General features: G+C 36.3%; 1 protein-coding gene across 1 annotated transcript in view; it reads left to right on the forward strand.

Moving 5' to 3' along the window:
• The window catches only part of LOC149415064 (uncharacterized), a 44,136-nt gene extending 22,865 nt beyond the window's left edge, over positions 1–21,271 (forward strand). The window contains exons 9-17 of the mRNA XM_089643347.1: positions 271–414; positions 2,211–2,538; positions 4,419–4,591; positions 9,278–9,373; positions 12,428–12,585; positions 15,487–15,651; positions 16,795–18,213; positions 19,766–19,879; positions 20,414–21,271. Coding sequence (XP_089499473.1) covers positions 271–414; positions 2,211–2,538; positions 4,419–4,591; positions 9,278–9,373; positions 12,428–12,585; positions 15,487–15,651; positions 16,795–18,213; positions 19,766–19,879; positions 20,414–20,497 — 2,681 coding nt within the window. The 3' untranslated portion in view covers positions 20,498–21,271. The remainder of the gene's footprint in view (positions 1–270; positions 415–2,210; positions 2,539–4,418; positions 4,592–9,277; positions 9,374–12,427; positions 12,586–15,486; positions 15,652–16,794; positions 18,214–19,765; positions 19,880–20,413) is intronic.
• The last annotated feature ends 1,392 nt before the right edge of the window (positions 21,272–22,663 follow it).

A 22,663-nucleotide genomic window follows, 5' to 3' on the forward strand; every position in this document is an offset into this window, starting at 1 on the left:
CGATTCCTACATATTTTTGACGTTTTCATAAAATGTATATTTAGAAACGCAAATATTTACGTATAACAAAACAATGCGATAGTGGATTTCATAATCTTTCCAAAACATTTTTTAGAATGAGGCTACGTTTCCCAAAACGTGAGTTATGAAGCTTTTAGCAAAACTCGTAAATAACACAAAAATTATCACGTTTTGACAGTTCTCAAAGGAACACATAGTAAATAAATGTCTTTGTCTGAGAGGTTAAAATACAATTGTCTTTATTTGCAGTGAAAGTTCTTCTTGAGTGGCTGAAGATCCATCCCGAAATGCTGAAAGGACCGGCCTTTGTTTCCCGTCTCCAGCTGTGGCCCGGCCTCTGTACTCTCCTCAACTCGTTGCAGCGCTCCATCAAGGACTTCTCCGCATCAGACTGTGAGTTACCTTACTTTAAACTGTTAGCATCATGTTCGAATATTGGTGCCACTTACTTTCGTCTGTTGTCAACACAGAATCTGAATTCTTGAAATATTAGTTACAATTTTGAAAAATGACAATTAAACATAGAATCTAAATTGATAAACCAGCCCATCGGGGAAAGGAGAATAAACCAAGTTACATGAAGCGGGGAGGTGGCATAACTGTCTTCCTTTCTGTGATTTGTTAATAAATGAATCTGTACAGGCAACTAGCATTGTAATATCACTATTAAGTCTTCTAAAATTACTAGTACTTTTTACAATTTGTCGCGCAAATTGCTAGCTGCGTTAAAAACTTAACTACGTATCCCAAATCGGGTAAACAAAATTCAGGCTTACTTCCAAAATTTAATATTTTGTTACACTATTTACCTAGACACTTGTACATGTGTTTATAATTTACCCACCTCATTCATTTCTAGTGTCAGTTCAGTTAAAAAATACCAAATCAATAAACAAAAGTTTAGGCTTGTTTCCAAAACTGAATATTTTGTTACACTATTTAGTTAGACACTTTTACAAAAGTGTTATAATTTACCCACCTTGCTCATTTTTGCGTCACTACGCAACCCGATTTGTAGACTGTTCAGTTAATAACGAACATTTAAAGATCCACAATGGATTGCGCTGCAAACCGTCGTCTTACTTTAACAAACTTTACTTTTCTGCACAGGATCTGGCTATTCGGCAGTTAATGTACGACTGATGTCGAAGTTTATTCAATGCATTTTCGAACCCTCATGCATAGTAGGGAATTTAATTGTAGGAACTAGTAATGGGTCAGTAATGGTACAGCTCAAAGATTCGACTCAATCGAACATAGGCTTAAGCTCAATTGAACGAGAGCCGTGAGCTCAGAGCGTACGAACAGTGAGAATACCGTGCTTGTCCGATACGACCCGCCCAATACTGCTCCCCGGTACGGCTCCCCCGATATGGCTCCCAGCGTATGAATGATCATACGACTCTTGATACCAGTACGCCGCTTGGTACCACGAGAAAAATAAGATGCTACGACGTTAGTAGGTGTAGGTACATGTGCCCGAGTCAAGATGTCGCGCTGTCAGACGCTGTTCACCTCTCTGACAATGTAATAACAGATAATTTTCATTGATTTGGAGAAAACCGCAAAAAACTGTCACATCTCTAGCGTACATAAGTAATTGCATTACAATTTTTTATATAATGAATTGGAGTTATAAAATTTCGAAAAGCATTTGTTTTTCTCTATATGTCTAGCAATAATTAAGTAATTTCGATAAATAAAATGGATAAAGCGGATTTTGATACTCACTTCGTGATATAGAGGCTTTTGAAAGTCAACTGAGCCGACATGGCGGGTTTAGAAACACACGCATAGATCATTTTGACACACGAGCGTGGCGTCAGAGCGGCGGCCATATTGTATTTTGGAAAAATAACTGCTTGTGATTGGTTGAATCCGATATAGCGCGTTTTGATAGTAACTTTCTGTATGATATAGCGGATTTGGTTTCTCACTCGCAGTTTTAACATGGTTTTTGGTCGTGATAAGGAGGGTTTTGAAACTCAATTTTAGGCTCCTCTTGTTGCTCGCAAAAATGTGAACAAGATGTCATACTCAGATCATTTTGTCAAAAAATCGGATATAGCGGGTATAGAAATTATAGGATTCATATCAGAGTTATCCAACTGCTAATTTATAAATTTGTGTAAAATATAAGATTTTTAAAATCTTCCATCATGTAACTTAAATTTGTTTTTATTCCACAGATGAAGTAGTTCCATTACCAGAGGATGAAGAGTTGCAAGGGTACCTACCCATCGACCTGGCGTTCTCCAAGCTGCACTTCCTCAACTCTGCCGCCAGCATCCGCAGCACCCAACACATCCTGGCCACCACTGAGGACCTAGAGGGAACGCCGATCAGGGAGATGTTGGCCAAGATAAAAGAGAGTAGCCAGCTGTCGCATTCCGATATCGAGGCATTGAAGAAGGACCCTAGTTTTATAGATTCGCTGAGGGCGTACCGGCTCATCGCGTTAGGAGAGTGGTTGGCCAACCACCAAAAAGAAAATGGGATGGAATATATCAGCGTCAGGTGAGAAAGTATTTTTTTTCTATTGTTCCTATGATATCCTGGAGAGTAGTTTAAGAGGCTATCCATAGGTGGCACATAGCTGTCGATAATGCAGAGAGTTTAACCTCTCGGACAAAGACTATTATTTACTTTGTGTTCCTTTGCGAACTGTCAAAACGTGAAAATTTTTGTGATATTTACGAGTTTTGTTAAAAGCTTCATAACTCACGTTTTGGGAAACGTAGCCTCATTCTAAAAAATGTTTTGGAAAGATTATGAAATTCACTATCGTATTGTATTGTTATACGTAAATATTTGCATTTCTAAATATACATTTTCTGAAAACGTCAAAAATATGTAAAAATCGCTGACCATTATTTCAAAGCTGTGAAAAATGTACTTTTTTCTGAGTATCATAAAGAAATAACACTTTAATATATTGAAGAAATATAATTAAAAACTATTAGTCACCTCAAAATATTAACCGTCCAAACTAAAATATTTTTAATAAATTATTTAGAAACGCAATAAATTATGAACGAACAAGATGACAGATCCAATCGACTTAGATAATGCACCTCTACATTCCATAGATATTCTTGAATACAGACGCGTAGCGTTATTCATTATCGATACTCTGTTTTTTAAATCATGGCAATCCGTATACTAGTGATGGAAATAAATCGATTTTTGTAAAATCTCACGCGTTTACGTGAAAAGATATTCTAATGTCTTGACCGCTATTATCATATTTACGTCTTTTGACGTTCTAATGTTCTGAGTGGTTAATTATTTATTAACTTTCAAAAATACAGCTTTTACTATTAAGTCCCGTTAAACTGATTAACATCAGTTTGTCAACGGGTTCTTTTAACAATTACTTTTTAAATACATATACAATTTTAACAAGTACATAAAATATAATAATTACATTAGTACAAAAAAATTCTTTCACATAACCATTTTTTTTAACATACATTTCCTTCTGAAAGTCAATTCACAGCTTTTTATTGAATAAGGTAACATGTTGTAAATTATTGGAATGAGGTATTCTAGAGTTCTTTGACCGTATTTATTCAGGTATCTGGGAACTACACGTCCATCGTTTGCAATCAGTATTGTATTATGAACATGTGTCACTATTTTATTATGTTCAGATTGAGATGTATGCTGACTCGCAATTTTAAGCCACAATATAGCACGAACAGATAATAAATTTACAGAATTGTATAGTAATGACTGTGGTACGTCATGTCTTTGTTTGTATTTAGTTTTGTTTAATAATAATTTTATCAAAGAATATTGTACATTTTGGACTGAAACAAGATTTGTTTTTGTTGAATGTCTCCATGAAGTTATTCCATATCTTATTAGGGATTCCGCCAACGACAGGTATACTATTCTAAGGGTATTTGGTGGAACAAAAAACTTCAATCTATAAAGTTTGCTCACTATAGCTCTAAGTCGTGTGCAGACTTTTGGTATATGTATATCCCATTTAAAATGACAATCAATTGTTAAGCCTAGATTACAAAAACTAGTTCAATATGTTATTTTTTTGTGAGAGTTGAGAGTGAGTCTATTCGATACTATTGCAACCTCAAGGTCGAGGCCCAGAATTAACCCCTACTGCCTGCTAAAGAAGCCTTCAGAACTAATTGTTATCTATCACAAATAAAGTCCAAAGTGGTTGTTTTACCCCGGAGTTATATTTAAAGAATTGTCTGGAGCCGGTGCGACTATGGCATCCCCAATTGGCGTACATCTTTGCGCTTCGTTTTGTTTTTATGATTTCTTTTCTTTCAATTCCACTACAAAGTTATGTGCAGATACTTCAATGGTTTAGTAAACGTAATATTATATGAAACTGTTTGTTAAATAAAGTAAAATTGTGTTTCCAGCGAGCTGGACGGTGTGAAGGTGTTCAGTCCGGTGCACGGCTCTGCGGAGGCGAGTCAGGAGCTGCAGCAGGCTATCGCGGAACTGACGCAGCTGCGGGAGAAGCGGCTCAGCGAGTGCCTGGAGCTCGAGAGCCAGCTCAGCGAAACCATCTCCACCACATCGCAGCGTGACGGTAACTGTCTATTATTCACTCATCAAATCAGTATTGTAACGGGAGCTGCAACAGGGACTGATCGATCGATAAAATCCTATATCAATACGATGCAAACTCCCACAACATGTCATCGATGCAACAAATATAAATCAATTCAAAGCTCTATTGGATTCACATTTGGAGAGAAGAAAGGACTTAGTTCAAACTTAAAACAACTCAATTACTGTTAAACTTGTTGTGAAATCAGATATGAGCGCATCAGCAGAATGCTGCCTGCTCATTACATAATAATAATAATATTGACTAAATCCATTATCTATGTGTATTAGGCGGTACGTTCGAGCACTGTCAACAATTGATATAACAATATTAGATTATAACAGTAGACAAAAGCCACCTAACTTAGCGCGGTCTCTACAATGTCAGATAAGCTTTGGTTGACTGTCAATATACACAACTTTTTGATTAATGTCGTTCGTTATTCCAAAAACGGAGATAGACAATGAAGCTCTTAGAATTGAAAGACATTGTATTCATGATTAATTAAATCCATTATTTTCCTTCGGGAAACCAAGGAGGAGTGGAGAGGTGAGACCCTCTTCCCTAGTGGGGCCTTTAGGGAACCAAAGGGGATTGGAGAGGAAACACGAGACCTGGGAAGACACATTGCGGAATCAGAAGACATAGCCACATATCCAATAACAACCCTGGTGAACTTTATTAAAGGGACCGGATGACTGTTAAAGGAATGAGGTAAAATGGCAGATAGCACAATGTGCCTATGGCCAAAGTGCTCACGGGAACTATATATAAACCGTCTCCGCTCTATAAATAAATAAATCCGTTTGAGCTTAGAGAAATGGAATTCAGAAGGTAGTTCAGAATATCACGAGTTATGGCTAAAGAGATCAATTCACTTTTTGCCAATGTATATTAAAGTGAGCGTAGTTTAGCTTTTGATGTTTAGAAATGCCGATCCATAGACAATATGCCAGTGTTGCTATTGTAGGTTGATTTTTTATTTATTTCATTGTCAATATCAGCTTGGCTATCGACATGCCTAACAAGCGCAACCGTGATAGGGAAATCGGTATAAAATCATAGTCAGGTAACCCTTCAGGCTAATTTGTTAGCTTTTGGGAACGACTCGTACGGTCAAACAGAAATCGTTGTGTCTTCCTTACTGTTGTGGTGAGAAATATGATCTAAACGGTGTTAGAAAGAGAAAGACCATGCTTTATATTCAAATCTAGAAGTTAACACACAAGAATTAAAATGTGACAAACTCCAGCCTGGCATGTGCTAATGTAACTTTCAATGCTCAGTGAAAATCCGGCAACTGTCGCGACGTCTTGTTTTATGCTGACCAGAGACGGCCGGCATAGTCCAGTGGTAACGCATTGGACTGCCATTCCCAAGGTCGCGGGTTCGAACCCGGCGTGCGCAAATAAATTTTATTTGATTAATTTGTGTTATTTCACAATTAATTAATTAAAATAATATAAAGTATATTTGCGGCACGTTCCAGAGTGGAAGATACTACCAGTATCGCCCTGGTGTAAGACCACCATTCAGAATTGAAACGTTGCTCCAAATGGCTTTAGCCGTGTTTAGTGACTAGATCTGAATAGCCAGGTACTTCCCCACCTTCCTCTTTCCCTTCCCCACTTACCTTCAGCCTCACAACATCCCCCAATTGGGGATGCCATAGTCTCACTGGCTCCAGACGGGAGCAGTTGGGACTCTTGTGAGGTATTCACTATAAAAAAAAAATTAAAAAAAAGAGATGTGCTTTATTTCAAATGGAAATGCAAAATGCAAAATGGGTATTTTCCATTTTGCATTTTAAATGCTTTTCTAAAAACCATTTTGCATTTTAAATGCTTTTCTCAATGCATTTTCCATTTTAAATGCTTTTTTGCAACATTCTTCCTACTATCTCCACTCATCTTTTTTTCATAATCCCCAAATATCAGTCGGTCCTCAACCTCGCTATGAGAGATAATTTACATTTGTCAAGTTGCTCCCTGGTAGGAGCCCTGGCAATTGAGTGATACCATTGCAAAAAATACTGATTCAAATACTGAACATGGGGCCATGACGCTGTAATATTAAATGTTAGATAGCATTTTCTATGTTTTTACGTTGGCAACATTAGTCCCGCAAAATTTTTTGTGGTTTCATAATCTGTAGTCGTGGTGTTTTAGGATTTACCATCATGTAATATGTTTGTTCTACATTGATGTCCATTATTAAATGACAAAATTGTTTAAAAATTCTATAATTATTTTGATTGTTTGACCTGAGAAACCATTTTGCATTTTCAATGCATTTTGAAAATAGGTATATTACATTTTGCATTTGAAATGCTTTTCTAAAAACCATTTTGCATTTTGCATTTTCAAATGGAAAAGTTTTGACCCATTTCCATTTTGCATTTCAAATGGTTTTGGGTACCCATTTTGCACATCTCTGATGCTGACCCTGTACTTGAATGTCTACCTGTTCTCGTTTTAAAGTTAAAGCGTGATATAAAGCCTTCCATGTTTGCATATCGGAGTTTTCCAAGCCTTCTCCGTCCAAGGCTGGCAGTGAACCTGTTAAGCTTATCAATCCGATGTTGTTAAGTTATCGTTTTGACCGTGCTGGAGCACTAGTCCATCTATATCTACGAGTTTGTGAAGTCTTAACCGTTCAGGCTTTTTAATATTTGTCCCAATGGCGGTGTTTACTCAGAATGCTTCCGAGATATTTTAAATATGCTGTGTATGTATTTTAAATATGCTGTGTATGTATTTTTATTTTTGAATGTGCTATTAAAATTATTACCATTTTAGAAACCAAATAAAATTATCTTTCAGATGTTTGTATTTGAAATAAACATTTTTATAAAATAATAAAATTTTAATATCAATCATTTTTTTTCTTTATAAATAATAATATATATAATAATATAATAGGGAACATTTTTTTTCTTTATAAATAATAATCTGTCAGTGAAAAAATAAGAAAATACACAGATTTAGGAAATGAAATAAAAAGAATTTGGCATTCTCAGACTATAAAAATATTACCATTCGTTATTTCGGCTACTGGCATTATACCTAGCTCTCTCATTAAAAATTTAGGCGTATTAGATCTTTCAAAAAAATTATATATAAAGATGCAAAAGTCGGTCATTTTGAATACATGTAGGATAACAAAAGATTTTTTAAATATTTATGTTGAGGGATCAGTAGGATTTATAGGCCCTGTTAGAAGTTCTACCGAGCCGAACCCTCTGATATGAAAATATCTGGAGTCGGTGAATTATTTTCCCATTTGATCTCTGGTGATTTGATGTGTTGTTCTTGTATTGTTTTGTATTTATTTTGCTTATATAATGCACTTACATAATGTTGATTGACTAGATGATCATTTGTGGAAAAGTGAGTGGAAGGGTTAAGTTTTTCCTTTGGGGAAGATTTAACCCGGACAACTAAATCGGAAGGTTTAAAAAAAAAAAAAAATAACCAGGGAAGAACTTTTTTCAATCGTCTACCAGAAGAAATCAGAAGCATTAATGATAAAACCCAAATACTGCTCTCTGTCAAGAGACACTTTAAAAATATTCTGAAAAAAAAAACTACTGTCATTTAATTAATCTCACAAATATCCTTAGTTTTCCATAACTTCCTTTCTTTTTTAAAATTTATTATATTAATATATTATCCTTCACTACTATCAAAAAAATACTACATCAAACATACATTTATGTACAATTAATTATTTAAGTACTAACTAACAACAACATTTATGTACACTCCCCTTCCATACACAAGCAAATGCTTTCAATGGAAGAGTTGTAAAAAAAACCCAAGATGTAAAATGAATTATGTACCATGTAAACATATTATTAAAAATAAAAAAATAATTACAAAAAAAATAAAAAATATATATATATATTTTAATTAACTTAAAAAAATTAATTAACTTATAATAATTTTTTATCCTTTGTGCTATGCATAAAATCTTGTCTTATAAACATTTGTTTATCATTAATATGTCTCGATGCCATCTAGTGGGAAATTTAACATTAACAAAGCAGGTGAAAAAAATATAATAAGCAGTAATTGTTGATTGAACTACTAGTACATATTGAATTATTTGGCGTGTTGAAAATAAGCTAATGTGGCTCAGTGGCCCAGAGCATCTGACCGGACATCAGAAGGCGCGGGTTCAATTCCCGTTGGCGGCATTTACAATTTGTATTGATATTTCAGGTGACTAATTATTGCTCATAATAATTTCTAATCATAAAAATGTTAAAAAAAAAACTTTCTGAAACATTTTGACTCGAAACCTCCATAATTTTGAAAGATTTCGATATTCAGAAAACACATTTCTTTTGTGTAGGGAATTTGTAAGAAAACTGTCCTTTCACTTTTTATGACATTTATACAATGAGACTTCAATGAAAAAATCCCGCCAATTTGTAATCATGCACTTGATAATTTTTTGGGATTTTATCCGTGGAATCGAGTATAAATATTTCAGATAAACTGAGAAGAATAATTATTTCTCTTTCCAACGATGAACAAATCACATGTTTCCGCATTATAGAAAAAAAGATAAAATCACTTTTATAATTTCTGTATGTCTCCCCGGTCAGATCTGTTCTCCTGAGCCTCTAATGGAATATAAGTTGATTTTTGTTCCTTTCAGAAGACAACCTGAGTGACTTGGAGAGCAAGACAGGTCAGTTGGGACTAGCGGAAGAGATGTCCATCCTCATATCGGAAGTTGACATTAAAGAAAAAGGTGGGACTTTATTACCTCTCTCTTTTTATGTTGTTTTTTATCACAAAATCATAATCGTAGCATCTTTATTAATGAACTAAATAACCATCACGCCGTTTACCGCAGGGCTAGGCAGAGAGGACGGACCTACTTTTCTGTCATTTTGATTCTTGACTTGGCCCTTGTCTTCCTTGGGCATCCTCGACTTCTTGTACTATTCACATTTGCATCATATATATTAATTAATTATTATTTTTTTGGTAAACTAATGTTTAAGACAAGATTTTTTTATGCATAGCACAAAGGGTAACAATTATTTTATAAGCAATAATTATTAGCCTGAAACACTCATCCACATTGAAAAATCTTCTGATAATGATACATGACGCCAACGGGACTTGAACCCGTGTCCAGGTGTGTCAGGCTAATAATTATTGCTTATAAAATAATTGTTACCCTTTGTGCTATGCATAAAAAAATCTTGTCTTAAACATTAGTTTACCAAAAAAATAATAATTAATATTTGACAAGTTCTAGTATCTTCACCAAAAAATGTAGACAATTTGTCTCGACGCCATCTAGTGAGAGAGTTAGCACTTACAATGCCTTTCTCATATAAAATAAAGTTGGTTGTTTCAGGTGAAAAAATGTAACAAGCAGTAATTGTTGAATGAAACACTAGTATATATTGAATTATTTCGCGGATAAGAGATAAGCCGCCATAGCTCAGTGGTCAGAGCTGTCAACCGGAAATCGAAAGGACACGGGTTCAAGTCCCGTTGGCGTCATGTATCATATATATTCTTTTTTCACTCCTTTCTTCGTTCATTAACTCTCGTAATGTCTTTATAACATTATTTATACTATGAATAGGGTTGATGGAATAATAGTCAATGTTAAGGGACTGGGACACGGTCAAGCGGCTTGATCGCAAGCACGTAGTTTTTTTGTCTATTGTTGTCTATTGTTGTCTATTATTGTCTATGCTTAGCGGCTTGCCAGCCCGCATCAAGCCTCTCCGTCAAGCATGGCCACGCCTTCCTGTGATTTCGTGGTGGTCAAAATTTTACTGGTTTATTTATGCATCTATGTATATGTACTTCTATGCCTCAGCGTTGATTGAAAACGACAGTTTTGTTCTATGAAGTAGAAAATAAAAAGGTATTTGACTGGAATCAATCTTCTATACAAATAAAATACTCGCTGCTGACGGGGAAACAAACCAGTCTGGTCTTGTCGCTCTATTCTATTCATGTGTTTTAATAATGAGTATCAATATTTTAGAATGTCAATAGTTTATCAATATTTTAGAATGTCATAGTCTCACTGGCTCCAGGTGGGAGCAGTTGATACTCTTGTGCGGTATTCATACAAAAAATATGTTTTCTCCATTGAAAATTCAGAAAATTATTTATTCTACAGTTTGATTATTAATGACCTTGAAAACCGCTGTCATAATTATTAAAAAAAATACTAAAATACTTCCAGAATTTTTAAATTAGATGGATTTCTACAAATTGAACACAAAAACAATAACTAAGTACCTATTTTATAATAATTTTATTCAATTTATATCATTGTTTATGATACGTGATATTTATTTGTCTATTTTCGTTTGTCTATTCCCACAAAAATATAAATTCGCATCAAGCCCCGCCGCCAGCACGTAGTATTGCGCAATGCTTGCAAGCCAGCTTTGGTACACGGTCAAAATGCTTGTCACAAAGTGCCATAGACAAAAAACTACGTGCTTGCGATCAAGCCGCTTGACCGTGTCCCAGTCCCTTTACATTGTCTGTTATTAAGTAGTTATGTACTGTTTTTTCTATTTTGATTTATAATTTGGAAGGCAGGTATGTGTACCCCTGCCCAGGGAACCAATCATTGGATAACTAACGCCCCTGCCATAGGTCACCTAAAGTGGCAAACTACGGCCGGTAACTTAGCAGAGGTGCCCGGGTTCATCGGTTTAGGTTTGTCCAGGTCTTTAACTCTCGACCCATTGCCTTGAGGGATGGATTCATACGTCCTTCACTCCTGGACACACTGATACCTACATTCCTACTCCTACCTTTTCCTTTTCCTTTCCAGAACTTCCTCTTCTTCCGTTCCTTAAAATTAATTTAAGCAAAATAAAATAATCTATAAGTTACACGATCGTCGTGCTACTCTCCCTTCTAATACGTGATACTGTCAACACAACGTTTCAGTCCATTTATGTATCAATAAATATGGTGGTCTGTAATCGAGGAAAGCATAATATTAGTCATCTGCTAATGTTAATCTATTATTAACCACTCAGAACATTAGAACGTCAAAAGACGTAAATACTATAATAGCGGTCAAGACATTAGAACGTCTTTTCACGTAAACGCGCGAGATTTTACAAAAATCTATTTATTTCCATCACTAGTATACGGATTGCCATGATTTAAAAAACAGAGTAACGAAAATGAATAACGCTACGCGTCTGTATTCAACAATATCTATGGAACGTAGAACTGCATTATCTAAGCCGATTGAATCTGTCATCTTGTTCGTTCATAATTTATTGCGTTTCTAAATAATTTATTAAAAATATTTTAGTTTGGACGGTTAATATTTTGAGGTGACTAATAGTTTTTAATTATATTTCTTCAATATATAAAGTGTTATTTCTTTATGATACTCAGAAAAAAGTACATTTTTCACGGCTTTGAAATAATGGTTATCGATTCTTACATATTTTTGACGTTTTCATAAAATATATATTTAGAAACGCAAATATTTACTTATAACAACACAATGCGATAGTGGATTTCATAATCTTTCCAAAACATTTTTTAGAATGAGGCTACGTTTCCCGAGACGTGAGTTATGATGCTTTTAGCAAAACTCGTAAATAACACAAAAATTATCACGTTTTGACAGTTCTCAAAGGAACACATAGTAAATAAATGTCTTTGTCTGAGAGGTTAAAGGCGATAAAGAAGAGACATTGGACAATCAGTATGCTCTCTCGTACAGTCCTTTCTTTGCACAGTATCACTATCGCAGTATCTAAAAATTATATAATTAATTTTTATGTTGTTCCAGTGCGTGAGAAGCGCGCCGGCATCCTGAAGCCGCAGGGCTCGCTGGAGCGTGCTCGCGTGGAGAAGGCAGCGCTGGTGCTGGTGGACGCGCTGACTCCTGACAGCGCTACGCTCTCCGCCACCGACCTGTCTGTCACTCCGGACGGGGTCGACCACCAGGTAAACCGAGCAATACACCAACTCGTCTACATTGTAGTTAAATTTAATTCAATTTTTATTATTTTAAAAACATTACAAAATGTCCATTTTAAGGCATTTTTAGACAACATATTATAAAGCATAAATATAAATTATTAAATTATAAATGTAAAATAAAATTAAAAAGCTTCTAAAGGTACTTAATAGACTCACTGATGCAACTATTTGCATCTCTCTTATAACATATGTTCTTGCATTCCTCCACCTGTCCCTGTCTGATAGTGTGGAGTAGCTACATACATACATGATTGACATTGCAATAATTTATTATACATCACCAGTCTGTTAAGAAAACCTGGCCTGCGATTCTGGAGTTAAACGATCAATCGTTTTCGTATGCGCCGTCTTCGAGTGAAAAACTACTAGTCGTCGCGACTAACTTTTTCGAATGTTTCAATTTTACGTATTCTTGAGCGTCGAACGGTCGAAGTTGGTAGAAGAGATGATTATATTGGCACCCCTGTGAATATTGTCTATGTTCCTGATGTTTTTGGGATTTCTATGGTGTGACTGTCAAACAGACAACAGTTATTCGTTATTCAAAACAGAAATGGCTGCGGGACATATTACACATTGCCAAAAGCAACTCTTAATTGAGCTTGTAAGCTCCGATAAAGACTTAGTAAGTGGGAAATTTTCACCCACTTTTACATTTGCGGAATCCGCGCGGTAAAACAAAAATTGACAGCTAGACTAGATTTTGACAGCCAATTCCATAGAAACGCCAACAACCTACCACTCGTTGCCCTGTTTCTACTGGTTATACCCAGTAGTTGTTTTGTGGAATGACTTTTGACGTTTGGCGTCGAAGTATGTACCTTCGACCAATTTCGGGAATAGCAACGACGACCAACGTACGTACTTTCGACGGCGATTACGAGCGCCCTCGATTCAGGAATAGAGCCCCTGTGCAGTGTACACGTTAAGTGTTCCCTCGGTGTGTTTAATTCGAGTCTATTACGGAAGCTTGTGCAGTGATAAGCAGCAGTGTCAAATCAAGGCCATAAAAATTGTAATCCATGTTCATAAAAATAAAAACAAAATGAAAACAGCCGAACACAAACATCAAACCAGAAGTAAGGGAAGAAATGACCTTTCCGTTCCAACAAGCAACAGAGCGGCTTATCAAAAGCTATTCTCATATCTCGGTCCTAAAATATATAATAAAATCCCCTCTCAGCTGAAACTGTGTGAATTGTCATCCTTCGGTCCAAGAGTGACAAAATGGTTGTTGGATCTAGGCAGGACTGATTCCGAAATGTTACTAAAAAATTTAATTTGATAATTATTTATCACGAACGCCTCTATGTGTCTTTTTTATGTATCTTCGTTTTAACATACTTATTTTATCTAGTCTTAAATCCTGTATTCGTCTAGGATAACTTGAAACCTGTAAATTTGACTGTCCTAAAACGGGAATCCTTCCTAGCTGGACAGTCAAAAGCATAAAATGTAATCAATATTATAAAAAATAATTAAATAAATATCAATCAAAAAACTAAGGGTTAGTTAGAATCCCTTTCCAATTCTAACTGCTAACCACAGCTACCCCTATAATTGTGTCAAATATTGATTTCAGTCCACTATAATACTAAAAATTGATTCGCGTACAACATTTCACTCACTGATATCCGAATTGAATCTATTTACCAGCAAGATTGGCCACCCTACTGGAATGACCATTAAAAAGTTAGTCCTGTAGGTCGGGAGTTAAAACAGTCTATGCTGTCGGTGACGGAGATAACTATTGGAACACAGAATGCTCTCCGCGATAGTCGAGTTTTCAAATCATCCACGAATCAGTCTGAAGAAATGTGTAGCAATGCGTACATCCCTCCTGACCCGTAGATAGTTCATTCCGAACATACCCAAAAGAAAGTCAGTGGGATGGAGACACGGGTAGTAGCCACACTCCCTCATGTAGAGAAATCTCAGGAACTTCTTCTGAACTCCCTCCAACATGAGGGAATGCTTTACCTGGTGCGGACCCCTAATTACCGACCCACTCTTAACCACTCAGAACAAAAAATATATATCATATCAATATAAAATATATATTATCATATCTACGTCAAAAGACGTAAATATGATAATAGCGGTCAAGACATTAGAACGTCTTTTCACGTAAACGCGCGAGATATTACAAAAATCGATTTATTTCCATCACTAGTATACGGATTGCCATGATTTAAAAAACAGAGTATCGATAATGAATAACGCTACGCGTCTGTATTCAAGAATATCTATGGAACGTAGAGTTGCATTATCTAAGCCGATTGAATCTGTCATCGTGTTCGTTCATAATTTATTGCGTTTCTAAATAATTTATTAAAAATATTTTAGTTTGAACGGTTAATATTTTGAGGTGACTAATAGTTTTTAATTATATTTCTTCAATGTATAAAGTGTTATTTCTTTATGATACTCAGAAAAAAGTACATTTTTCAAAGCTTTGAAATAATTGTAAGCGATTTTTACATATTTTTGACGTTTTCATAAAATGTATATTTAGAAACGCAAATATTTACGTATTACAACACAATGCGATAGTGGATTTCATAATCTTTCCAAAACATTTTTTAGAATGAGGCTACGTTTCCCAAAACGTGAGTTATGAAGCTTTTAGCAAAACTCGTAAATAACACAAAAATTATCACGTTTTGACAGTTCTCAAAGGAACACATAGTAGATAAAAGTCTTTGTCTGAGAGGTTAAGTCTACTCCTTACTAAAGAATCAAATAAAATTACACCACCTTGCCCAGGCAGGTGGCAATATAGTTTTTGGACGCTTGCCAGATAAAAACAAGGTCTGCAACATTTCTTCTGACATGATCCAATAATGAGATTCCTTTTTTTTCCAGGACACAGCCAGCAGTTGCTCCACGGTATCGCAGGACGGCAACATCTGCACGGACGTGGGATCCCTGCTGGACCCGCCGCAGGGAACGGAGACTAAGGGGCGGCGCGGAAGGACCAATGTGGCCATGCAGGCTATCATGAGGAAACAGGAAGAGTCCAGCAAGCAGGTATTATTATTATTGATATTTCAGAAAAAAACACACTATTTATAATTACTTTATACTATCCATACTACTAAATTTTAATCATATGTAAATCCTCAGCACGGTAGATCGCAGTGAAGATATCATCTATCTCTATTTGTTACAAAATACTATAATACTAGGACTACCAATATGGATAAATTGAATTGTAAATTCCATTCATGCCGCTGGGAATAAAAATATTATCTTTATTATGTTAATTTTAATGCACTATGTAATGTTATTAAATTATTCTTCTTTTATGTAAAAGACGGGCGTAAATAAATAAATCTAAAAGAAAGATAATAAAGCACCTATTATTAGAATTAAAAGCGCTCAGCTTTCTCAGTTCAGTTTCTTTTGATTACCGGGTTGTCACTGGTCTCCTGGTTTTGCAGAGTGCCTTCGCAGGTATCTGAGGCTTCTTCGGGTTTTGTTGTGGGAGGGAGGAAACACAGAATCCGGCAAATCGTTCCATAGTAGAGCTGTTGAAATCAAGAACGAGTCGTAGACACGACCCATTCTCATGTGACAAATGTCAATTGTTGGGTGCGCGTTTGGCGTGTTTCGCGACTATGCTCTAGTGCTGAAGGGATCAATGACACTAGTTCCTCGGAAAATCTTTCATTACACCTGTAAAACTGTGCTCTAAAGATTGCAATCAGTTTGTTTTGCAACAGACTGCTCGTTTCTGCACAGAGTCAAGCTTTTTTTTTTCAAGTATTTATGTGACTGCCAAATTGAACAGTGGGGCGCGCTTCCGTTTTATACGGGTCAGCATTAGTTCTGTACTATCTCCAGTATCTGCGGGCCCTGTACAGTACGCCCACATTTTGAAAGGCTAACCTTGGCTTTAACCGTTCTCCATCCTCTTCACTTTACATATAATTTTTGGTGTGGCTGTGAAGTATATATGTAGATAGTTTATCTATTTATTGAAGAGAATATTAGCGATTCTTAAACGAAAATTTGAAACAGAAAAAGATACAGTCACATTTAGAACTTGAACCTTGGACCCTCGTCTCTCCGGGACGCCGCTCTACCAACTGAGCTAATGGGACCTTATCTCCTTCGGTCATATTTAACTGTATCATACATCGAATAAGAACTACCAACATTTGCTTCTAGGTGAAGTTTCTAACTCCGGTCACAACTCCCGACTCGATAGGAGAACCCAGCCAGCTGTCACCACTCAGTTCCAAGGACATGGATAAGAAAATTATCCTCCAGCCGAAGGTCATCAAATCCTTGGCCAGTATCCCTACAGACCGCAAGACAGGAGGCATACTTTCTCTGAAAGACAAGTCTGCCGGGTACCCTCATCTCGTTCACATCGAAACAGCAGAAATCAAATCGGACGTCTCCAGCAGCGGAGACGATACTCAAACTCCTAAAGAGAAACAACTCAATATGGCAAGCCAACACGCCGAATTCGGTAAACATCTACCTGGAAAGAACACTGCCACAGAAGTTAACCATAAAGATGACGGGAATGGCGCACCTTCTGCAGGATATGTTCCGTGGAGCGACGGCACATCGGCAGTAACATCCCGTCCGAATTTCAGCGAAGGACTGCAAAAAGACAACAGATTCGGAGCTCAATCTAAGCAGAACTTTTCTTACTTTTCCGATGCTCAGAACAGCAGTAGCATTACGCTGCCCGTCGTAAATCCCAAAGAGATCGACGTTCGTTCGGTAGCTCTCCAGCGACAGAAGAGCATAATAGCTGCCAACGAATCTGTCGGGGATCAGTATAATAAAGATAACATGCCGCAGTATAATTACTGGTACGGATCGCCGTCCAATCCCAATCACCACGTCAACCTTCCCCCGAGGCTGGCCAACTTGAAGAAGAACAAGAATATTCCCGAACATATTCCCAGAATGCAACAATCCCAGGAGCAATATCGATACCAAGACGCCGGCCCGGGACAAACGACTCCCGCTTGGAATACAAACTCCCAACAGCCGCAGACAACTTGGTGGAAACCCAGCAACCAAGAGGCTAATTATGACTCAATGTATCAGCCGCAGAATTCGTCTCGTCCGAATCAAAATCAAAACTATTCGAGTTACTACGGAACTTCTCCGCAGAGCACGGCCGGACACGACTTCCCAGATCAGCCCAACTACAATTATCAGCCCAACGCGATGCAAGGCCGGAATCAAAACGTACCGTCGCAGACCAGCCCGAGGTATAACGCGGCATATCAAGCCACCAACGCCGCATATCCCGCAGCCCAGAACTACCCTCCCTACAATCCGTACAATGCGGGAATGTACCCAAAGTTCGCATTTCCGCAACAGCCTAAACCGTCCATGGGGAACGAGTACTGCCTAAGTCCGTATCCGAACGCGAGCCAATTCGGTCTTGCGCAGAACATGAATAGTCTGCCGGGTGACAGCGCTACTATGGGTCAGTATCCAGTTGCGGATGGGAGACTCGGTGTACCGCGCAGGATGAGTGGAGAAATCAACAAGCCGGGATTTCCAGAGGTGACTCCGGTGAAGGGAAGAAAGCGGGAAGGCAATATGGATGCTTACAAAGTAAGTTTTTAAATTATAATGAAATAGCAGATTATGAATTCTTTGTATATCTCGGTATACAATTGAATTTATATACCGAGATATATATATTCAATTGTATATCTCGGTATACAATTGAATTTCTCAATATGATTTGAGATTTTCACGGCCAAAAGTATTATAGTGGTTTATTTTTGGGGTATTGTGCCGTATAGCTCTACCTCCTTCTTTAGCCAACGTTTCGGACAGCATTACAGTGTCCACCATCAAGGCAGATGTGTTATTTGAGGTTGTGGTGAAATGTGAGCTTATGTATGAGGATGTGATACCGTGTTGCCAGCCAGCCAACCCTCTGAGCTAACATTAACGTAAAATTTTTAAAGTAGTTTTCTTCGTTTAGCTCTGGTGTAGCCGTCAATTACCGGATACGAAGAACTACTGAGCTTAGCTCCATCGTCTCTATTAATATTTACGGGATTTTTATGAATTTCAATTGTAGCGGTAGGAACTGTCCGCTCACATAACAAGAATTCTAGACACGCATATTCCATGCAAGTAGCCAAGCATGGAATTCCAGAGAAGCCGGCAGTTGGTTTTCGTGGCAGGTGGCGGAAGGACATCGGAGAGACGGGCTGTTTGAATGTCGGAGATTAATACGCGCACGTGAGACAATTTTGATTAATCCACATGAATTAGACACATCTTTTAGATATCACCATGATTATAAATTCGTTTAGATGAGTTTTCTAGACTGGCGCTCAGTGGTGATGTCTTATTTTTTTAGCTTCATAGTTAATATAATCATACAAGTTAAACATCGTGGCCGAATTCAATTTGCGTTGTGCTAACTAATAGCCAACAACCCCTGATAATTTAAATATAAGTATTGCTCTTGTATTCAAGTTTAGTCTCAAATATACTCCATGTTGTTTTATCACAATTAATATTGCTGTATTCATTTCATTCCCTTTATTGCTGCAAGCCACGGTAGAGCAAATAACCGGTATACGGTAAGTTATACTAATATGTGGTAAATCACGTTACACAATGGCCTCCGTAATCAGCCATGCTCTATAAGTTTTGGGTCTCCCCAGGATTTCAGGAACAAATCCAAAGTAATGCCCGGTGTCAATCAAATGCTCGGCAATTGCCGATTTGTCAGGGTGGCCGAGTTTACAAGCTCTGAAGTGTTCTGAAATCCTTTTGGAGATAGTCCGCTCTGTCTGGCCTACATAGACCTTGTCACATCCGGAACAGCTGAGTTTATACACTCCATCTGTTTCTTCTTCTTTAGCCAACGTTTCGGACAGCCTTACAGTGTCCATGATCGGGACAGATGTAAACAAAAATTGTGGTGAAGAGTGTGCTAATGTATATAGTTGCGATACCGTGTTGTATAATAATATATAATTACGGAAAAGTTAGATTTTAAATAGCAGGGGAGAGCACCATGTTATGTGGAGTCCAGAGAACGACAGAATGCTGCCAGTTGTGGTTTAGTGTCGCCAGAATTGAGAGAATAATGTGGCTAGTTAATGAAATAATTATTTACAGGATTTTTTTTTTTTTTTAGCAGTACAATCCACCAGTAGAATCTCCCGGCAGCTACTCGCTGTTCAGCGGGGGGCAGGAGGCCTGGGGCTCGGGGGCTCCCGCGGGAAACCCTATGGCCGTTACACCGCAGCAGGTAAATATTCCTTCATTATCAAAACCCCTACAAGTGTATGTTGCCGATTTAATTTCAAAGACTTTTTCAATACTAGGCCAACGTGATTTATTTTTGTGTTATTATGTTTTGTTGCTCTTTCTCCTTTAGCCAACGTCTCGGACAATGTTACAGTGTCCATCATCAGGGCATAAATATCACGATAATACTTGTGGCCGTAAAAAACCAAAAATCATATATAGCCCAATCAAATTGATTATCTAACCAGAGTCCCAACTGCTCCCAACTGTCTGCAGTCAGTGAGTGGCATCCCCAATTGAGGTATGTTGGGAGGCTGAAGGTAGTGGGGAGGATTAGAAGATGGAGAAGATGAAGGTGTAGAAGTAGTTAGTTATTTAGATCTGGTCACCAAATACGGCTAAGGCCTTTTCAAGAAACGTTCAATACTGAAACGTTCAATACTCTGGAACGTGCCGCGAATATAATATAGTATAAATATTCTGTAAAATGTTGAAAAGAGTTGGATAGATTTAAATAAATATACTTTTTTTTCAGTCTCTTTGGTCTGGCCCCGGTCCATCTCCCCTAGAAAGACTCTTGGAACAGCAGAAGCATTTCAAGTACCTACCTAACGAATGAGGGAATAGTTATTCATCTACTTTGTGATAAATCTATGGAACTCGCAAATGGCAACATATTCATCTACTTTGTGATAAATCTAAGCAACTCTGGAATGGAACTTTGTATTTTGAACAAAAAAGATGCATTCATTTTAGTGTTGCCAGCCAAAAAAGCTAAAATAATTATTTGTGTCGGTAGATACCTAAAATGTCTGTTACAACAATAATAATAGCTAAAAAAAATCACAGAATGTTGCCATTGTGAAAAAAAAGTGATGAATATTATTCAAGAAATTTAAAAGTACCTATTTTATTCTACAATACAGTACTTACTTGAATTGAAGGGTGGGATATTTTTTTTTAATCTTCGAAATTCATTTTTCTTATGAGAGTTTTGAATTATTTCGAAAATTTGAAAACGAATCTTGCAGAGAAAAAATTATTATTAGTTAAAATAATCAAATAACTTAAATAAAATGTTGGTTTAAGAAAAAAAAATGGTGGATGAGATTTATCAATATTACAATAGTGGCAAAACTATATTGCATATCAGTAAAAAAACATTATTTAATATGTGATATGCTTATTTAGAAATATAACATGAAGAATTTTAATGCTATTTTATGTTTATGTATTTCTATTTATGTAAAATTATATTATCAAACTGCAATGTTACTTTTATATACACCTGGATACGAAAACATGATAAAAAAGACAAACATAAAAAATTGTTTTAAAATGGGCTCAATAATTCAATCAACGTTATGGTTGTGTACAAGTTATGCCTGGAGAGTGGTGTCCCTCTTGGTACTTAGTGACCCATCTAGGCAATCTATATCTTTGCTTTTAATTAAATACACCTATGATAAGTTAAAAAATTGTTATTTTCTTTTAAGTACATAATCTATATATATATCATTTGAGCAAGTTGTGTCCTTTTTCGTTTGGTATAAATTTGCAAGCAGCTTAACCACGAAACAAAACAAACTAATAATTAATTAATCAATGTAATATCAAGGATATTACAAATGTTAACCTTACCTATGCATTTGTCGCATACTTGATTCATTGGCAACTGTCCCTGTGTCAAAAGTGCTGCGATGAAAAGGTTAAATGTAATTTTCAGACTTTACCGTTATATTTTTACCGTTTTCGTTGCTTATTTAAAGTCATCTGATTTTGTTACCTTTTTGATGCATATTGTGAATGATTCACAACAAAATACTATGTCCTTTATTTAGACTAGGAATTCTTACAATCAGGGAACAAGTGTGTTGGACAGCAGAAGACTAATCTCAAAATCTCTCTGTTTGTGGTAATGTAACTGCTAGCTCACCTCGCTTCTGAACTGGAGGGGCAAACATATATACTAGAGACATCTCTTGGAGAACTATATAAACTCTATGAGCTACCAGCACTAGAGCCATCTATGCTACGTAGCTCGAACTATCACAACGCGTATCAATCTTTGCGTAAATGACAATTGGTAAAAACCATTTTTGTAGTGCATGTGTAACATGCCTTATAATATGTTGTGGTGAAATAAGATGGATTAATAAAAGATGTTTAATGCAGCCAAATGGTTAAATAAAAAAAGTTAGTCGTTGTATGTGATATGACTGATATTCAATGGGGTATTTTTACAAACCATAAATACCGTTAAAAATGTATGGAATATTTAAAGTTTATTTTTCTGATACTAAACATATATAACATTGATATTTTCATTCATAATTATTGATTTCAAAACGATCTGATATGAAATGGTTCCAATTGGCTACAACGTTATTGTGACATAGAAAACACAAATGTAAATAAAAACGAGTGTGTCGTTTTATGCGGGAAATCGAAAATGACATTTTACACATTTTCAATCATTATAGAAAATTTATCCGTCAACATAAAAATACCTTCATTATTGTAATTTTTTTCGAGAATAAAAAAAAACAGTGAAAATACCCTGTAAAATGGAGTAAATGAAATGTAAGTGCGTTTGTACATAAATCAATGTGTTTGTTTTCTATACGTTAAGTAGTCATGATTGACGTACCCAACAGGGTGTTCAATATTTTAAAAGTCGTTGAATTATGTTTTATTTTGTCAAAACTACAATAAAAAATAAGCAAAAAAACTGTTTAGTGCAAATATAAATTAACATTTTATATAAAAAAGACCCTGCACAATA

This window comes from Hesperophylax consimilis, chromosome 19 (assembly GCF_061612785.1).
Source record: "Hesperophylax consimilis isolate HC1 chromosome 19, BYU_Hcon_1.0, whole genome shotgun sequence".
Lineage (NCBI taxonomy): Eukaryota > Metazoa > Arthropoda > Insecta > Trichoptera > Limnephilidae > Hesperophylax > Hesperophylax consimilis.